The sequence below is a fragment of the Salmo salar genome, chromosome ssa13 (genome assembly GCF_905237065.1).
Source record: "Salmo salar chromosome ssa13, Ssal_v3.1, whole genome shotgun sequence".
Lineage (NCBI taxonomy): Eukaryota > Metazoa > Chordata > Actinopteri > Salmoniformes > Salmonidae > Salmo > Salmo salar.
In genome coordinates this window covers 82,064,216-82,080,894 of record NC_059454.1, presented here as the reverse complement: position 1 = coordinate 82,080,894, position 16,679 = coordinate 82,064,216, and the positions used below count along the sequence as shown (strand labels likewise).

Here is a 16,679-nt window from a genome sequence, read left to right as displayed (position 1 = left end):
GAGGCTAGCACTGGAGTAATATGATCAAATTTTTGGGTTATAGTCAGGATTCTAGCAGCCGTATTTAGCACTAACTGAAGTTTATTTAGTGCTTTATCCGGGGTAGCCGGAAAGTAGAGTAACAACGTCATTTTTCTATTCAAACTATAAAAGCATGGATTAATTTTCTAATCATTTTTTTTGAGGAACACCGAAATTTACAATTGATTTGTCAGGAGGACAAACCATTCACAGAGATAAAACTTGATATCTTTCCGTACAGAAAAGATCTAAACCAGGCAGAACTCTCTGTCCATGTAGACCAATTTGGGTTTCTAATCTCTCCCAAAAATAATGTGGTGATCGATGGTATCAAAAGCGGCACTAAGATCTAGGAGTACGAGGACAGATGCAGAGCCTCGGTCTGACGTCATTAAAAGGTCATTTACCACCTTCACAAGTGCAGTCTCAGTGCTATGATGGGGTCTAAAACCAGACTGAAGCGTTTCGTATACATTGTTTGTCTTCAGGAAGGCAGTGAGTTGCTGTGCAACAGCTTTTTCTAAAATTTTTGAGAGGAATGGAAGACTCGATATAGGCCGATTAGTTTTTTATAATTTCTGGGTCAAGATTCGGCTTTTTCAAGAGAGGCTTTATTACTGCCACTTTTAGTGAGCTTGGTACACATCCGGGGGATAGAGAGACGTTTATTATGTTCAACATAGGAGGGCCAAGCACAGGAAGCAGCTCTTTTAGTAGTTTAGTTGGAATAGGGTCCAGTATGCAGCTTGAGGGTTTGGAGGCCATGATTATTTTCATCATTGTGTCAAGAGATATAGTACTAAAACATTTTAGTATCTCCCTTGATCCTAGGTCCTGGCAGAGTTGTGCAGACTCAGGACAATGGAGCTTTGGAGGAATACCCAGATTTAAAGAGGAGTCCGTAATTTGCTTTCTAATGATCATGATCTTTTCCTCAAAGAAGTTCATACATTTATTTCTGCTGAAGTGAAAGCCATCCTCCATTTGCGAATGCTGCTTTTTAGTTAGCTTTGCGACAGTATCAAAAAGAAATTTCGGATTGTTCTTATTTTCCTCAATTAAGTTGGAAAAATAGGATGATCGAGCAGCAGTGAGGGCTCTTCGATACTGCACGGTACTGTCTTTCCAAGCTAGTCGGAAGACTTCCAGTTTGGTGTGGCGCCATTTCCGTTCCAATTTTCTGGAAGCTTGCTTCAGAGCTCGTGTATTTTCTGTATACCAGGGAGCTAGTTTCTTATGACAGATGTTTTTAATTTTTAGGGGTGCAACTGCATCTAGGGTATTGCGCAAGGTTAAATTGAGTTCCTCGGTTAGGTGGTTAACTGATTTTTGTCCTCTGACATCCTTGGGTAGGCAGAGGGAGTCTGGAAGGGCATCAAGGAATCTTTGGGTTGTCTGAGAATTTATAGCACGACTTTTAATGCTCCTTGGTTGGGGTCTGAGCAGATTATTTGTTGCAATTGCAAACACAATAAAATGGTGGTCCGATAATCCAGGATTATGAGGAAAAACATTAAGATCCACAACATTTATTCCATGGGACAAAACTAGGTCCAGAGTATGACTGTGGCAGTGAGTAGGTCCAGAGACATGTTGGACAAAACCCACTGAGTCGATGATGGCTCCGAAAGCCTTTTGGAGTGGGTCTGTGGACTTTTCCATGTGAATGTTAAAGTCACCAAAAATTAGAATATTATCTGCTATGACTACAAGATCCGATAGGAATTCAGGGAACTCAGTGAGGAACACTGCATATGGCCCAGGAGGCCTGTAAACAGTAGCTATAAAAAGTGAGTGAGTAGGCTGCATAGATTTCATGACTAGAAGCTCAAAAGACGAAAACGTCATTGTTTTTTGTTTTGTAAATTGAAATTTGCTATCGTAAATGTTAGCAACACCTGCGCCTTTGCCGGATGAGGGTGTGTGATATGGTAGGGGCGGGGTACAGACTAGAGAGACAAAGAGTTGAGTTAGAGGAGCTTGAGGGGTGATGAGGGTGTGCGTGGTTTGGCATTTGAAGCATATACAGTGCATTCGGAAAGTATTCAGACCCCTTCACTTTTTCCACATTTTGTTACGTTACAAACCTTATTCTAAAATGGATTAAATCGTTTTTTCCCCCTCATCAATCTACACACAATACCCCATAATGACAAAGCAAAAACAGGTTTTTAGACATTTTTGCTAAATTATATATAAAAAAATTGAAATGTCACATTTACATAAGTAATCAGACCTTTGTTGACGCACCTTTGGCAGCGATTACAGCCTCGATTCTTCTTGGGTATGACGCTACACGCTTACCTGTTTTTGGGGAGTTTCTCACATTTTTCTCTGTAGATCCTCTCAAGCTCTGTCAGGTTGGATGGGGAGCGTCGCTGCACAGCTATTTTCAGGTCTCTCCAGAGATGTTCGATTGGGCTCAGGTCTGGGCTCTGGCTGGGCCATTCAAGGACATTCAGAGACTTGTCCAGAAGCCACTCCTGCGTTGTCTTCGCTGTGTGCTTAGGGTTGTTGTCCTGTTGGAAGGTGAACCTTCACCCCCAATCTGAGGTCCTGAGCGCTCTGGAGCAGGTTTTCATCAAGGATCTCTCTCTACTTTGCTCTGTTCATCTTTCCCTTGATCCTGACTAGTCTCCCATTCCCTGCCTCTGAAAAACATCCCCACTGCATGATGCTGCCACCACCATGCTTCACCGCAGGAATGGTGCCATTTTTCCTCCAGATGTGCAGCTTGGCATTCAGGCCAAAGAGTTCAATCTTGGTTTCATCAGACCAGAGAATCTTATTTCTCATGGTCTGAGAGTCCTTTAGGTGCCTGTCATGTGCCTTTTACTGAGGAATGGCTTCTGTCTGGCCACTTTACCATAAAGGCCTGATTGGTGGAGTGCTGCAGGGAGGGGCAGGCGCCAATGACCCACTGCAGGGGTCCTGGTTAGATGGGATACAGGGGTAACAGGGAAAGAGGGTTCAACAGAGGCCAGAGAGAGAGCTGCCACTCACACATTTCCTAGTCCTTTTCAAGTTTTAATGTCACATGCACAAGTACAGTGAAATGCCTTTCTTGCAAACTCTAAACCCAACAATGCAATAATCAATAACAATGTAATACTAGAAGAAAAAAAACATGAGAAATAAGAGGAAATATGAAGAATACAATAAAAATACAATAAGAATACACTAAGTAAGCATACTATATACAGAGTCAGTTCCAATACCATATTTACAATATGCAGGGATACTAGAGTGATGAAGGTAGATATGTATAGGGGTAAGGTGACTAGGCAACAGGATATAAGATAAACAGAGTAGCAGCAGCTTGTGTGTGTGTGTGTGTGTGTGTGTGTGTGTGTGTGTGTGTGTGTGTGTGTGTGTGTGTGTGTGTGTGTGTGTGTGTGTGTGTGTGTGTGTGTGTGTGTGTGTGTGTGAGTCAGTATAAATGTATGTGCATATTATGTGTGAGTGAGCAGATGATGGAGTGAGTGTGTGTGTGTGTGTGAGTCGGTAGGGCCCTGTAAGTGTGTAGGGCCCTGTGAGTGTGCGTAGTCAGATTAGAAAGAGAGAGAGAGTATGGTTTGTGTTAGGATAGAAGGAGAGAGAGAGTACGGTTTTGGTTATGGATGGAAAGAGACAGTGAAAAACAATGAAAACTAAAACTTATATAGACACAACAGAATTGAGGAAGTTAAGGAACACCGGCAGACAGACATGGTAAAACCCCTGTGAATTTGTACATACAGAAACAGTTGTGTGGTAGTACTGTACAAACACACACTTACACAATCACTCACTTACACACACTCTACATGTGCGTGCATGCTCTATTTTTCATTCTATCAAACACAGAGAGAGCGAGAGAGAAAGAGAGAGAGAGTGTGTAAACCCAATATCCTCTGTGGCCCCCAGGGGCTTTGAGTACACAGGCAGTGCAGGAAGAGAGAGACTGCATTATCCACATCAAAGCCCTGAATTATCAGCCATAATCAATGCTTCCCCATTATCCCCAGCCCCCACATCTCCCCCTCTCTCCTCACCCATCCAACGCTCAACCTCACACACACTAGCCCATGCATCTCTAACTCTCAGAGCTACATCAGGCCATGCAGTGGGAAGTGAGGGAGAGAGGATAGAGATGTGGAGAACGAGAGAGAGACGGATTGGAAGAGGGGAAACTAAGTGCGTAAGACCCTGGACATGATAAAGAAGATTGCAGAGGAGCAGTACAATGAGAAGTTCTGGAAGGAGTTTGGCACCAACATTAATCAAAATCAAATCACTATTGTGATCATATAGACACAATAGTGTGCGTACGTGTAACTCTGCGTGGGTGCTTGCTTGTGTGTGTCATAACTTGTTAGGATGTGATATATGTACAGGTACCAAGAGGCTAGTCTGACAACGCTGTTCTGCCGTTCGCTACATACTTTAGTCTGAGACTGCCATCATTGAAGTCGTTTGTGGTGATGAGGGGTACGAGGGGTGTCGTACAAAACAAAGTCGTAAAGCAATTGGATTGTCTCTAAACAATCAGAGTATCAAAACCAATGATGATTTTTTTTTACCCACGTGTGTTCTGGCTCTGGTCCAACCCATCGGTTTCTGGACCAATCAGATGGCCGAATGTGTTCGCATTCAGTGAAGGGTCTGCGATGTACTCAGATCCAGACTTGGGCGTGGTGTACCGTTTGGCCGGAGCAAGGAGTCTGGTTAGCCAGGCAATCAGGAGGCCAGGTAGGTAGGCCAGTCAGATAGCAGAGGCCCAGATAATCCCTAACTTTATGAATGAGACAGTATTTTCCTTTAGGAGCCGTAGCTTCCCTCCTGACCTCATTCTCCTGAAGAGAGCAGTTGAGGACCTAGCAGGGACCAGCACCACGCCTCATCACTAATTCATGAAGCATGCATAAAACAGGCTATGGAAATGGTTCAGTCAAGAAATGTGTCAGAAAAGTTTCTCACACACTAACAACACAACTAATAATTTTACTTATTTGACTGTTAATACTACTAATAGCACTGCAATATCTAACCACTAAAACACTAGTTCCTAGTGTCCTTCTACCATTACCAAGCATATATAGATCACAGGGCATGTGTGCATCGTCAGACAGAGAGTCCAGTGAATGGGACAGTGAAATGGTTGACAGTCTGCCTGAGCCAAGCCCTACAGAGATATCATGACCTCATTCACTGAGAGCAGAGCAGAGAGGGGCTGCTCCATACCACTCCGTCACTCTGAGGCACAAGTGTAAGCCACTGGCCCCCTCTGCTGCCATGAGAAGGTAACTGCACACTGACAGTGGCACCCTACTGGATAATATAGCAGTTGCCCCTAGGCCTTATTATTGGCGTTTCATAGGTAAAAAGAAAATAAAACACATAAAAAAATTAAAGACAAGTGACGTTAAATTCTACATTTTATTCACAGTTCCAAAAAGCAGAGGTTAAGGCCTAAATAGAAAAGAACAGTCTGACTTTAAATGTGAGAGCACATTAAAGAGAACTTCAGCAGATAACAATTGAAGGAAAAACATAGTACTCCATACAGTGTTTATTGTGCTTCTAAAATGACCAGGTCATCCACTATGGTATATTACCCATAGAACCATGCACCAGTCCATGCCCAACCCAGTCATTCATATTCTCATACACCCACTCCAACCCCCAACCCCAAGCACAGCATTCCATTCAAATAACCCCTCATTCAAAACAAACCCATGCACCTCTTAAGGTTTAAACATGAAACAAAATGCATCTAAAACATATCACAGTTATCTACCATTACCTTGCCACAAAAGAATAGCAAAAGACCAGACCAGAGGTGGCCATTTTTATTAAATGTCTGCCAAAGCGAGTTTCACCATAGTCTTTTTAATTAGCACATAATTAAAGCATATTTAGCTAACTTATTTACATGCAAAGTAACCATAACGCCTTTAGAGGAGTTGTCCCCAAGATTAGCAGGGTAGTGCTGGCTCCATGGAGGACAGCGGACTAGATAGCTGCACACTAATAAGCACCAACCCCCTCTTCCCTGTCCACTCCCCAGCCCTCGTGGCTGTAGCATAAGCTTCTACTATAACATATTTGGTCGTTGAGTATTTGGTGTCCCTATCACAACCAAAGTGAAGCCTCTCGTCTAAGCAACCCCATTTGTTCCAAACCACTCATCCCAAATATAGGGGTGTTGAACCTACCACCACCACCACCACCACCACCCTGGGAGCCCTGAGGAAGAGGGAGACGGCAGCTGCGGGGGGAGAAGGGGAGGGACGGACAGAGTGTGGGAGGGAGGGAGTAGGAACGTCAGGGTCTTCTTGTCGTTCATTCCTGTGCGGAGCAGAGAGAAGAAGTCTCTTTAAGGGGTTGTAATGATTTCCTGTTTCAAAATAAACAACATGGATACAGTCGTTATGGCGTGAAGGACTAATCCATCAGATGTACTTAATTACATGTCTGTTCCTCGCTTTTTCTCACTCAGTATAAATCTGCCACACAACTCTTTCATTATGCCTTGGAAAGACGAAAAGCTTGCTCTAATCTAACCCTCTGATTGATGTTGTTGTTTTGACTAGTGTGCTAATGACAGCTTTGATTCAGACGTCATGACAGCTCTAAGACTAACAGTGGATCTCCAATCCCTGGAAAAGTCGGTAATGTCACCCAACAGTGCATTCGGAAAGTATTCAGACCCCTTTACTATTCCCACATTTTATTACATTACAGCCTTATTACTAAAAAGGATTAGATAAAAAAAAAGTCCTCATCAATCTACACACAGTACCCCATTGTCTGAATACTTATTTACATAAGTCAGATTCTTAAATGGAAGAAGTTTGGAACCACCAAGACTCTTCCTAGAGCTGGCCGGCCGCCCAAACTGAGCAATAGGGGGAGAAGGGCCTTGGTGACCAAGAACCCGATGGTCACTCTGACAGAGCTCCAGAGTTCCTCTGTGGAGATGGGAGAACCTTCCAGAAGGACAACCATCTCTGCAGCACTCCACCAATCAGGCCTTTATGATAGAGTGGCCAAACTGAAGCCACTCCTCAGTAGTGGCTGAAAGTGGCTTCGGGACAAATCTCTGAATGTCCTTGAGCGTCCCAGCCAGATCCTGGACTTGAACCCGATCGAACATCTCTGGAGAGACCTGAAAATAGCTGTGCAGTGACACTCCTCATCCAACATGACAGAGCTTGAGATGATCTGCAGAGAATGGAAAAACCTCCCCAAATACAGGTGTGTCAAACTTCTAGCGTCATACACAAGAAGACTCGAGGCTATAATCGCTTCCAAAGGTGCTTCAACAAAGTACTGAGTAAAGGGTCTGAATACTTATGTAAATGTCATATTTCCTTTTTTTTTATACATTTGCACGCCAAAAACATAAACCTGTTTTTGCTTTGTCATTATGGGGTATTGTTTGTAGATTGATGAGGGGAAAAAAACAATTTTATACATTTTAGAATAAGGCAGTAACGTAACAACATTTGGAAATATTCAAGGGGTCTGAATACTTTCTGAATGCACTGTATATCCACTCCAACTCAATCACTACCTCTTGCATGCTTCTCACAAACAAGGACACCTGTCCAATTAAACATACCACCCTGATGTGGAATTTAGTAGAGTTGGGAGAACATCCATTTATTTTTACTACTAACAGACAGAGGCAGAATTGAACATGGTCTCTCCATGCCATCAGTGCCTAGCTCTCCAGGACCACAGAGGGAACTGCCTCCATCCATCCATCCATCCGCCTCTCATCATCCCTCCTCACACAGCGACCCCTGGCCCAGCTTCTGACAGGGCCAGATAGTAAAAGCCCAGTAAGGAACCCAGGCTCTCTCCCTCCTGGTTCCCCATGACAGTACACACAGGGTTAACACTATTTGGCCATGTCAGAATGGACATCACTAATCATATTTCACAACTTACCCTAACCTTAATTATTTCCCTAATCTTACCCCTCACTTCAAACTCTAAACAGAACAATAACTGATGTTCTTACTCGTCAGTTCTTACAGTAGAGCTATACTATAGTTTGTCCATTCTAGCATGGCCGTCTATCTTACACTTCTTACCTGCTCTACTCTACCTGTTTGATAATCTCCCCCGTCCGGCTCTCGATGATGATGGTCTTGGCGTCCTTGACGGGCAATGTAGATTGGAAGTCCTCACTCAGCAGGCCCAAGAGGGGGTACCTGTTACTGTACCTACACATCAGTTATACACAGTAAGGACCGCATACTGGTTGGTTATGTACTTACTGTATACCAGTACAAAATCCTGTTTTGGGAAATTCCACACTAGGCATCCTAAATTACATTAACCCATTTTAGGGGAGCTTCTTCCAAATATTCCCCATAAAATAGGCTCATGGTGTTGTGGGGGGGCTGACCTTTTGGTGACAGTGGTTGTGGTGACATTCTTGGCGCTGTCGCTCTTCTTCTGCTGCAGTCGCCAGATCTCCTGATGGTTAAAGGTCAGAAATGGGAAGGTCAGAGATGAATAATAAGGGAGGAGGAAGAAGGCCTGTGCTGTAAAACAGGTGTTAATGATGTAGCTAAAGGTGTACAAGCGTGTCAGATAAACACATTCCTAAGGTGAAATTAAAAGAACCTTCAGAGCCACGTTAACACAAGGACTGTGAGAGAATGTAGTCAGACTGGCCGGACCAAAACCCATAACTTGATTATGGGAACAAATGAGATGAAAGACCCTAAAAGCAGTTTTTTTCCCCTAATCCAAACCTGTTGGGTTAGTTTGGTTCTCTTAAGGGGGTTTAAGTCAGGCAATACATACAAATCTTGTTTGAGTTTTTTCTTAGATCTGATCCTAGATCTGTGCCTAAAGGCTGAACAGTGACCAGTAACTATGACCCCTGACCTCTTCCTGACGTTTGATGACGACCTCCCGCTGCTCCAGTGTTGTCAGCAGCTGTGTGATGCGGAGCTGCAGGCTCTTGTCACCTGATCTCTCCGTGGTATACTCCGTGGTGATCCGTGTCAGCTGGGTCTGGACAGACACACAGATAGTCAGAGACACACATAGTCAGTATAACACTACATTTCCATAGTCAGTATAACACTACATACCCATAGTCAGTATAACACTACATACCCATAGTCAGTATAACACTACATTTCCATAGTCAGTATAACACTACATACCCATAGTCAGTATAACACTATATACCCATAGGCAGTATAACACTATATACCCATAGTCAGTATAACACTATATACCCATAGTCAGTATAACACTATATACCCATAGTCAGTATAACACTACATACCCATAGTCAGTATAACACTATATACCCATAGTCAGTATAACACTACATTTCCATAGTCAGTATAACACTACATTTCCATAGTCAGTATAACACTATATACCCATAGTCAGTATAACACTATATACCCATAGGCAGTATAACACTATATACCCATAGTCAGTATAACACTACATTTCCATAGTCAGTATAACACTACATACCCATAGTCAGTATAACACTATATACCCATAGGCAGCATAACACTACATACCCATAGTCAGTATAACACTACATACCCATAGTCAGTATAACACTATATACCCATAGTCAGTATAACACTACATACCCATAGGCAGTATAACACTACATACCCATAGACAGTATAACACTACATACCCATAGTCAGTATAACACTATATACCCATAGGCAGTATAACACTACATACCCATAGGCAGTATAACACTATATACCCATAGTCAGTATAACACTACATACCCATAGTTAGTATAACACTACATACCCATATTTCTGCTCACAAGTACAGTCAGTACTGCTACACTACTTCCAACTGTGCAGGAAAGCCCATCCCTGTATCCATACATTTCTGTAGGCTTCTCACCCTGAGGCTCTGCAGTTCCTTGTCCTTCTCCTGGCGCAGGGCAGCTAGCTGCTCCGAGTACTGACGTGACAGCTCCTCTGTCTTAAACTGAATGGTGCTACTGCTGCTCTGACCTGCCAGCTGGATGAAAACAGATACAGAGAGAGACAAGTGAGTTAAGGAAGTTGGTTCTATGAGAATAATTCTACAGTCAGATACTATAGTTAAGTAATCATGTGCAGGAAGAATTGGTAAGAGTTTATTCTAGCTCTGAAGTGAGATAGGTTAGAGTCAGAGATGGAGAGTAAAGTTAGAGTACCTTCTGTTTGAGCATTTCGTTCTCCTTCTCCAGGGCTCGGTAGCTGCCTTCCAGTTCTCTGATGCGGAACTCCCTGTCTGAGTCTGTACTGTGGCTGCTCAGGAGCTGAGTCTCCAGGGTCCGCTGGCTGGAGCTGCTCTCCTTCAGAGACATCTATATAGGATGGATGGATGGACAGAGTTTCTCAGACATATACTGTATACACCCATTGCACTAACATACAGTGCAGAGGAGGTGTACACACAGGCAAACACACACAAGCAACACACAGTGGAAGACACACAATAACAAACTCCCCCAACACACACACTTACCTGTAGCTGTCTGTTGTTCTCTCGTACGGCCTCTAGGAGGCGGTCATACTGCTCAGCCTGGTCAGCCTTGAAGCTTAAGTCTCTCTCCAGGGTCTCCTTCTCACTCTCCAGACGCTGGGAGAACAGAGACCAAAGTATTTTTTGTTGTCATGAAGACAGTGACATTAGTACTTTCAAAACATTATACTTTAAGGAAAATGGTTTTATACATTTGTACATTTTAATGTTTAGCTCACAGAATTGAATGTAAAAGTATGCATTAACAGCGTCCCCTGTCAGTCATCTAGTGCAGTGGTTCCAAACCAGGGGTACCTCTGGGGGTACTTGGCCTATCCATAGGGGGTACTTGAGAAGACCCATGAGACCATAGGCTTACTGGTAAAATGCACATGAAGGGGTACTTCAGGGGTACTCCGGACAGAGCAAAAAACAGTTGGTGATACAGTAACCAAAAAAGGATGGGAACCACCGATCTAGTGCATTTATAAATCATTAACAGAGACAGGCGCAGTAATACTCTGTAAGACTGCCTACATGTATATTTCAATGGGACAGTTTAGAAAAGAGCCATAAGAGGCTACTTTAGGGGCCCAGGCCCCAGGTCTTACCCTCAGGTCCTCTGACATGTGGATCAGCTCCTCCCTCAGGCTGCTGAAGGTGGTCAGCAGGAGACGCATTGTCTTGTCAGCTGTCATACGGGTCTGAGAGAGCGGGAGGGGGGGGGTTAGAGAAGATATGTGAGAAAAACAAGAGTGACAGGAGAGAGTGATTAATAGAGGGAAAGACAGAGAGGGAATGTTCTGGGAGAACACTGTTAAACAGCCAATAGAAACAGGTGTTACCTGCAGCAGGTAACGGATCTGCTGTTTGGTCAGTTCAGATGCTCCTTTGGGGATCAGGGTCTCGATGTCCTCTCTCTCCATCTGGACAAATACACACACACACACACACACACACACACACACACACACACACACACACACACACACACACACACACACACACACACACACACACACACACACACACACGTTTAGTCTTTCATGTTTCGAATGGTTACCTTCTTCTAAAGAGCACTTTGAGCACCTAGTGAGAAAATGAAATTACTAACAAAACCATTGTGCTTTTCCCTACTGCATTCAAAAAGTATTCAGACCCCTTCCCTTTTTACACATTTTGTTACGTTACAGGCTTATTTGAAATGGATCAAATAAATATTTCTCCTCCTCAATCTACACATAATACCGCATAATAGCAAATTTAAAATCATAAAAAAACAGAAATACCTTATTACCTAATAAGTATTCCTAAGTATTCAGACCCTTTGCTATGAGACTCAAAGTTGACCTCCATCATTCTTAAAAGGGAGAATTTTAGAACCACCAAGACTCTTCTTAGCGCTGGCCGCACGGCCAAACTGAGTAATAGGGGGAGAAGGGCCTTGGTCAGGGAGGTGACCAAGAACCCGATGGTCACTCTGACAGAGCTCCAGAGTTCGTCTGTGGAGATGGGAGAACCTTCCAGAAGGACAACCATCTCTGCAGCACTCCACCAATCAGGACTGTATGGTAGTGCGGCCAGATGGAAGCCACTCCTCAGTAAAAAGCACGACAGCCCACTTGGAGTTTCCCGAAAAGGCACCTAAAGTACTCTCAGACCATAAGGAACAACATTCTCTGGTCTGATGAAACCAACTCATTGGCCTGAATGCCAAGCGTCACGTCTGGAGGAAATCTGTCACCATCCCTATGGTGGTGGCAGCATCATGCTGTGGGGATGTTTTTCAGCGGCACGGACTGGGAGACTAGTCAGGATCGAGGCAAAGATGAACGTAGCAAAGTACAGAGAGATCCTTGATGAAAAGCTGCTCCAGAGCACTGAAGACCTCAGGCTGAGGCGAAGGTTCACCTTCCAACAGGACAACAACCCAAAGCACATAGCCAAGACAACACAGGAGTGGCTTCTGGACAAGCTTCCAGCCAGAGCCTGGACTTGAACCTGATCTAACATCTCTAGAGAGACCTGAAAATAGCTGTGCAGTGACGCTCCCCATCCAACCTGACAGAACTTGAGATGATCTGCAGAGAATTGGAAAAACTCTCCAAATACAGGTGTGCCATACTTGTAGTGTCATACCCAAGAAGACACGAGGCTGTAATCGCTGCGAAAGGTGCTTCAACAAAGTACTGAGTAAAGGTTCTGAATACTTATGTAAATGTCATATTTTTTTTATACATTTGCACACCAAAAATCTAAACCTGTTTTTACTTTGTCATTATGGGGTATTGTTTATAGATTGATGAGAGAATAAGGTTGTAACGTGGTCTGAATACTTTAAGAATGCACTGTAACTGTTTAAACCGTAAAGTACAAGACTTATATGGTGTACTGTGTAAAACCATCATGGCAGCCGCCCCTCCCTCCCTGCTGTACCTTGTAGTCGTTGCTGGGGTCCAGGAGGTGTTTCCTGGGAGAGAGATGGAAAGGTAAACACTGAAGAACATGACAGGTCATGAGGCACACACACACGCACACACACACACACACACACACACACACACACACACACACACACACACACACACACACACACACACACACACACACACACACACACACACACACACACACACACACAGGTTCACATGGATGCAAAAGGACAGGGAAACAGAGGGGTGTGTTTGCTCAGTGAATCACAGGTACTATGAGTAAACAGAGAGTCTAGAGAAAGAGAGAGGTCTGACTCACGGTTGTAATTACGGGACTCCTTGGGAAACATTGTCGCTGAGCAGATTATCCCAAAAAACATTAGGGAGTTGTACATTCCACAGCGTTACTGTACATATTATATGGCCTAGCTAGTGAGTCTAGAAAGTTTATGTAAAATGTGTTGACAATGACTACTAGAGACTTTAATGGCTCCAGGAGCGTTATATTCCCCCAATACTGTAGTCTCTATGGGTTACAGAGTAACAGTGCCTGCGCCTCAAACCTCATCCAGTATTTTATGACCTAACCTGACAAACCTCACCCAGTATTTTATGACGTAACGTGACAAACCTCATCCAGTATTTTATGACCTAACCTGACAAACCTCATCCAGTATTTTATGACCTAACCTGACAAACCTCATCCAGTATTTTATGACCTAGCATGACAAACCTCATACAGTATTTTATGACCTAACCTAACAAACCTCATCCAGTATTATATGACATAGCATGACAAACCTCATCCAGTATTTTATGACCTAGCCTGACAAACCTCATCCAGTATTTTATGACCTAGCATGACAAATTGAATTAGAGCGAGTGTGACATTCTGAACCCAGTGTGAAACTGAGGAGAGCCAGAGCTAACACTGATTATTTAAATACTCAACCAGCACCCAAAACTACCCCTACAGTGTAGAAGGAGATAGAGTTACAGTACTTTCTCCCTTTGGTTTCTGTCTTGCTTCCTTATTGTTTTTCTTAGTATGTTATGTTTTATGGTTAGTGCTGGAGGAAAAACAAAGCTATAACAAAGCTATAAGCCCTACACATTAATAAGACTTTATGTTGAAAAAAGCTAAACCCACCGTCCGCGTATCTTGGCCACGTGTTCTGAGATGCACGTGTGGATGTCACAGTTCTTCCTATAAACCTCCGCCAGCAGCTCTCCAAAGAAACGGGTGTCCATCTTCACCACTGGTTGTACCTCCCTCACCTTGCACTTAATCTTCACCTGAGACACGTTCTCTATCACCCTCTCCACCACCCTCTCTTCCACACTCTCCTCTTCTACCTCCTGAGGAAAAAGAGAGGGAAAAAGTTCAATCTTGCACATCAGTCTACCACAAGCAAAAGAGAGAGACAATCTACAATCATTGAATCAATTACCCAACAGTCGGTTTCCTACAATACAACACAACACATGCAACTGTTCCTTGCCCCAAAAATACAAAATGAAATATATCATTTTCGGTATGGTAAAACATTTTCAGTGTAAACTTAAATGACTAAAACTAGACATAAAGTATGTAGAAAAGATAATGGAACAATATATTATTTAATAAGTACATTTTGGGGAACTACGACTCACCAAAATAAAAACTAGACAGCCAGGGAGAATCTAAAATGCAAAAAATGGCATGGGGCCGCAATTGATGTTGCTATAATGTTTAAGTCACTCAGGTCGCATAAGAACACGGCATGAGCCACTGCAAAATGTGTAGAATGGCACATTTTCTCTCAGCTCAATGGAAAACTGTGTAGAATTGCAGGAAATTAGCTTTGAAAATGCAATTATTCTCTCAGTCCGATGACAAAATGAATAGAATTGCAGGAAACTATCTTTAAAATGTTCTTTCCGCCCCCAAACTATGTAGAATTGCAGGCTTTAAAACTGCAAAATGTTGTCTCTGTGGCCAAGAGGAGGGCCTCTAACAGAGCTCTGCTACCCGACCCGAGCTCGACGAGCCCCGACGTTATATATCGGGTTAGGACCGGGTATAGCCTGTTTTTCATCAGTAACTATGGTACGGGCAGGGCTCGGGTATCACTAAATTGATCACTAACATTTTGAAGCTGAGCCATTTGCTTAGAGTGACCAAAAGTAGCTTACTGCTCTCTCATGTCTCTGGTCGTTGAGCAGAGCCAGAGATACTTTTGAGGAGATGGGAAACTCCATTGGAATCATATTAATAGTACACAGACTAGGAGCAGCCATGAGCAGAGTGCATGCAGAGCGAGCTGACCGTGCGCACGAGCGATCGAGTGAGACAGAGAGGAGCAGTTAATGGATTTACTAACGGAGAAAGTTTTCTGATTTTGGGTTTCGGGCAGGGCCTTAAATTTGGCAGAAGCAATTAGGCCTGGGTTGGGTAGGGCCTGAACGTCATGGGCATGGGTGGGGCTCGGCCTTAAAATTCATGCCCGTGCAGGGCTCTAGCCTCTAATAAACATTTACGCTAATTTGACAATAGCTGTATCCCTTCTAGCCATGACCCTTTTTGTGCTATAACCCTTTTTTTTATGGTTCTTCATAGAACCATTATCGAGAATGGTTCTATAAAGAACCGTTCTTAATCTCAAAGGTTCTACAAAGAACATTTTGAAGAAACATACAGGGTTTTTCTTCGGGTAGCCATATCAAAAGTTGAATGAGGTGTGCTAGCCCTGGAACAGTTGGGCGTCCAGGGCTAGAGAATTAACAAGCACTGATTTTGTCAACAGTCCTCAACTGACACAAGGCCTTATTAAAGGCGTCTTTCAAAAGACACCATAACTAACCCCAGTCATATTTAACATGTAAAGACAAAACACAACAGATTAGATCAACTGGAATGACTCTCTCGCTCACAGTTGCACAAAAAGAGCTGTGAGCAAACCACACCGCAAAATATTAGAATGAGCCGCCGCCCCTACATTTTACAGGTCAGTACAGGCAGAACCATCATGCTCTCACAACACTGGCTCAGTTTCCACTTCATCCACTCAGAGATAGGGTTGGTTCAGCGACTGGATCCTGGTGCCTCATAATGGCTGGCTGTCCTATATCAGGACAATCAATAGATAGGGCCCGTCTATTGAAGGCAATAGCTTAATAGCTGCTGCGGTCATCCCCCTCTTCAAAGGGGGAGACACTCTAGACCCAAACCGCTAAAGACCTATATCTATCCGATCCTGCCTTTCTAAGGTCTTCGAAAGCCAAGTTAACAAACAGATCACCGACCATTTCGAATCCCACCGTACCTTCTCCGCTATGCAATATGGTTTCCGAGCTGGTCATGGGTGCACCTCAGCCACGCTCAAGGTCCTAAACGATAACATAACCGCCATCGATAAGAGACAATACTGTGCAGCTGTATTCATCGACCTGGCCAAGGCTTTTGACTCTGTCAATCACCACATTCTTATCGGCAGACTCAACAGCCTTGGTTTCTCAAATGATTGCCTCGCCTGGTTCATCAACTACTTCTCAGACAGAGTTCAGTGTGTCAAATCGGAGGGCCTGTTGTCCGAACCTCTGGCAGTCTCTATGGGGGTGCCATAGGGCTCAATCCTCGGGTCGACTCTTTTCTCTGTATACATCAATGATGTCGCTCTTGCTGCTGGTGATTCTCTGATCCACCTCTACGCAGACAACACCATTCTGTATATTTCTGGC

General features: G+C 43.7%; 1 protein-coding gene across 2 annotated transcripts in view; it reads right to left on the bottom strand.

The window, feature by feature from the left end:
• Window positions 1–5,425: 5,425 nt before the first annotated feature.
• Window positions 5,426–16,679, bottom strand: part of LOC106567888 (protein POF1B) — a 32,690-nt gene continuing 21,436 nt past the window's right edge. The window contains exons 3-13 of one of the 2 annotated variants that reach the window (XM_014137746.2): window positions 14,110–14,318; window positions 12,964–12,997; window positions 11,373–11,453; window positions 11,139–11,231; window positions 10,531–10,644; window positions 10,217–10,369; window positions 9,919–10,038; window positions 8,911–9,039; window positions 8,423–8,493; window positions 8,106–8,237; window positions 5,426–6,351 (exon numbers count right to left, since the gene is read on the bottom strand). In XM_014137746.2, the coding sequence (XP_013993221.1) occupies window positions 8,111–8,237; window positions 8,423–8,493; window positions 8,911–9,039; window positions 9,919–10,038; window positions 10,217–10,369; window positions 10,531–10,644; window positions 11,139–11,231; window positions 11,373–11,453; window positions 12,964–12,997; window positions 14,110–14,318 (1,131 nt within the window). In that variant the 3' untranslated portion in view covers window positions 5,426–6,351; window positions 8,106–8,110. The remainder of the gene's footprint in view (window positions 6,352–8,105; window positions 8,238–8,422; window positions 8,494–8,910; window positions 9,040–9,918; window positions 10,039–10,216; window positions 10,370–10,530; window positions 10,645–11,138; window positions 11,232–11,372; window positions 11,454–12,963; window positions 12,998–14,109; window positions 14,319–16,679) is intronic. The other variant, XM_014137747.2, reaches the window with a different exon arrangement.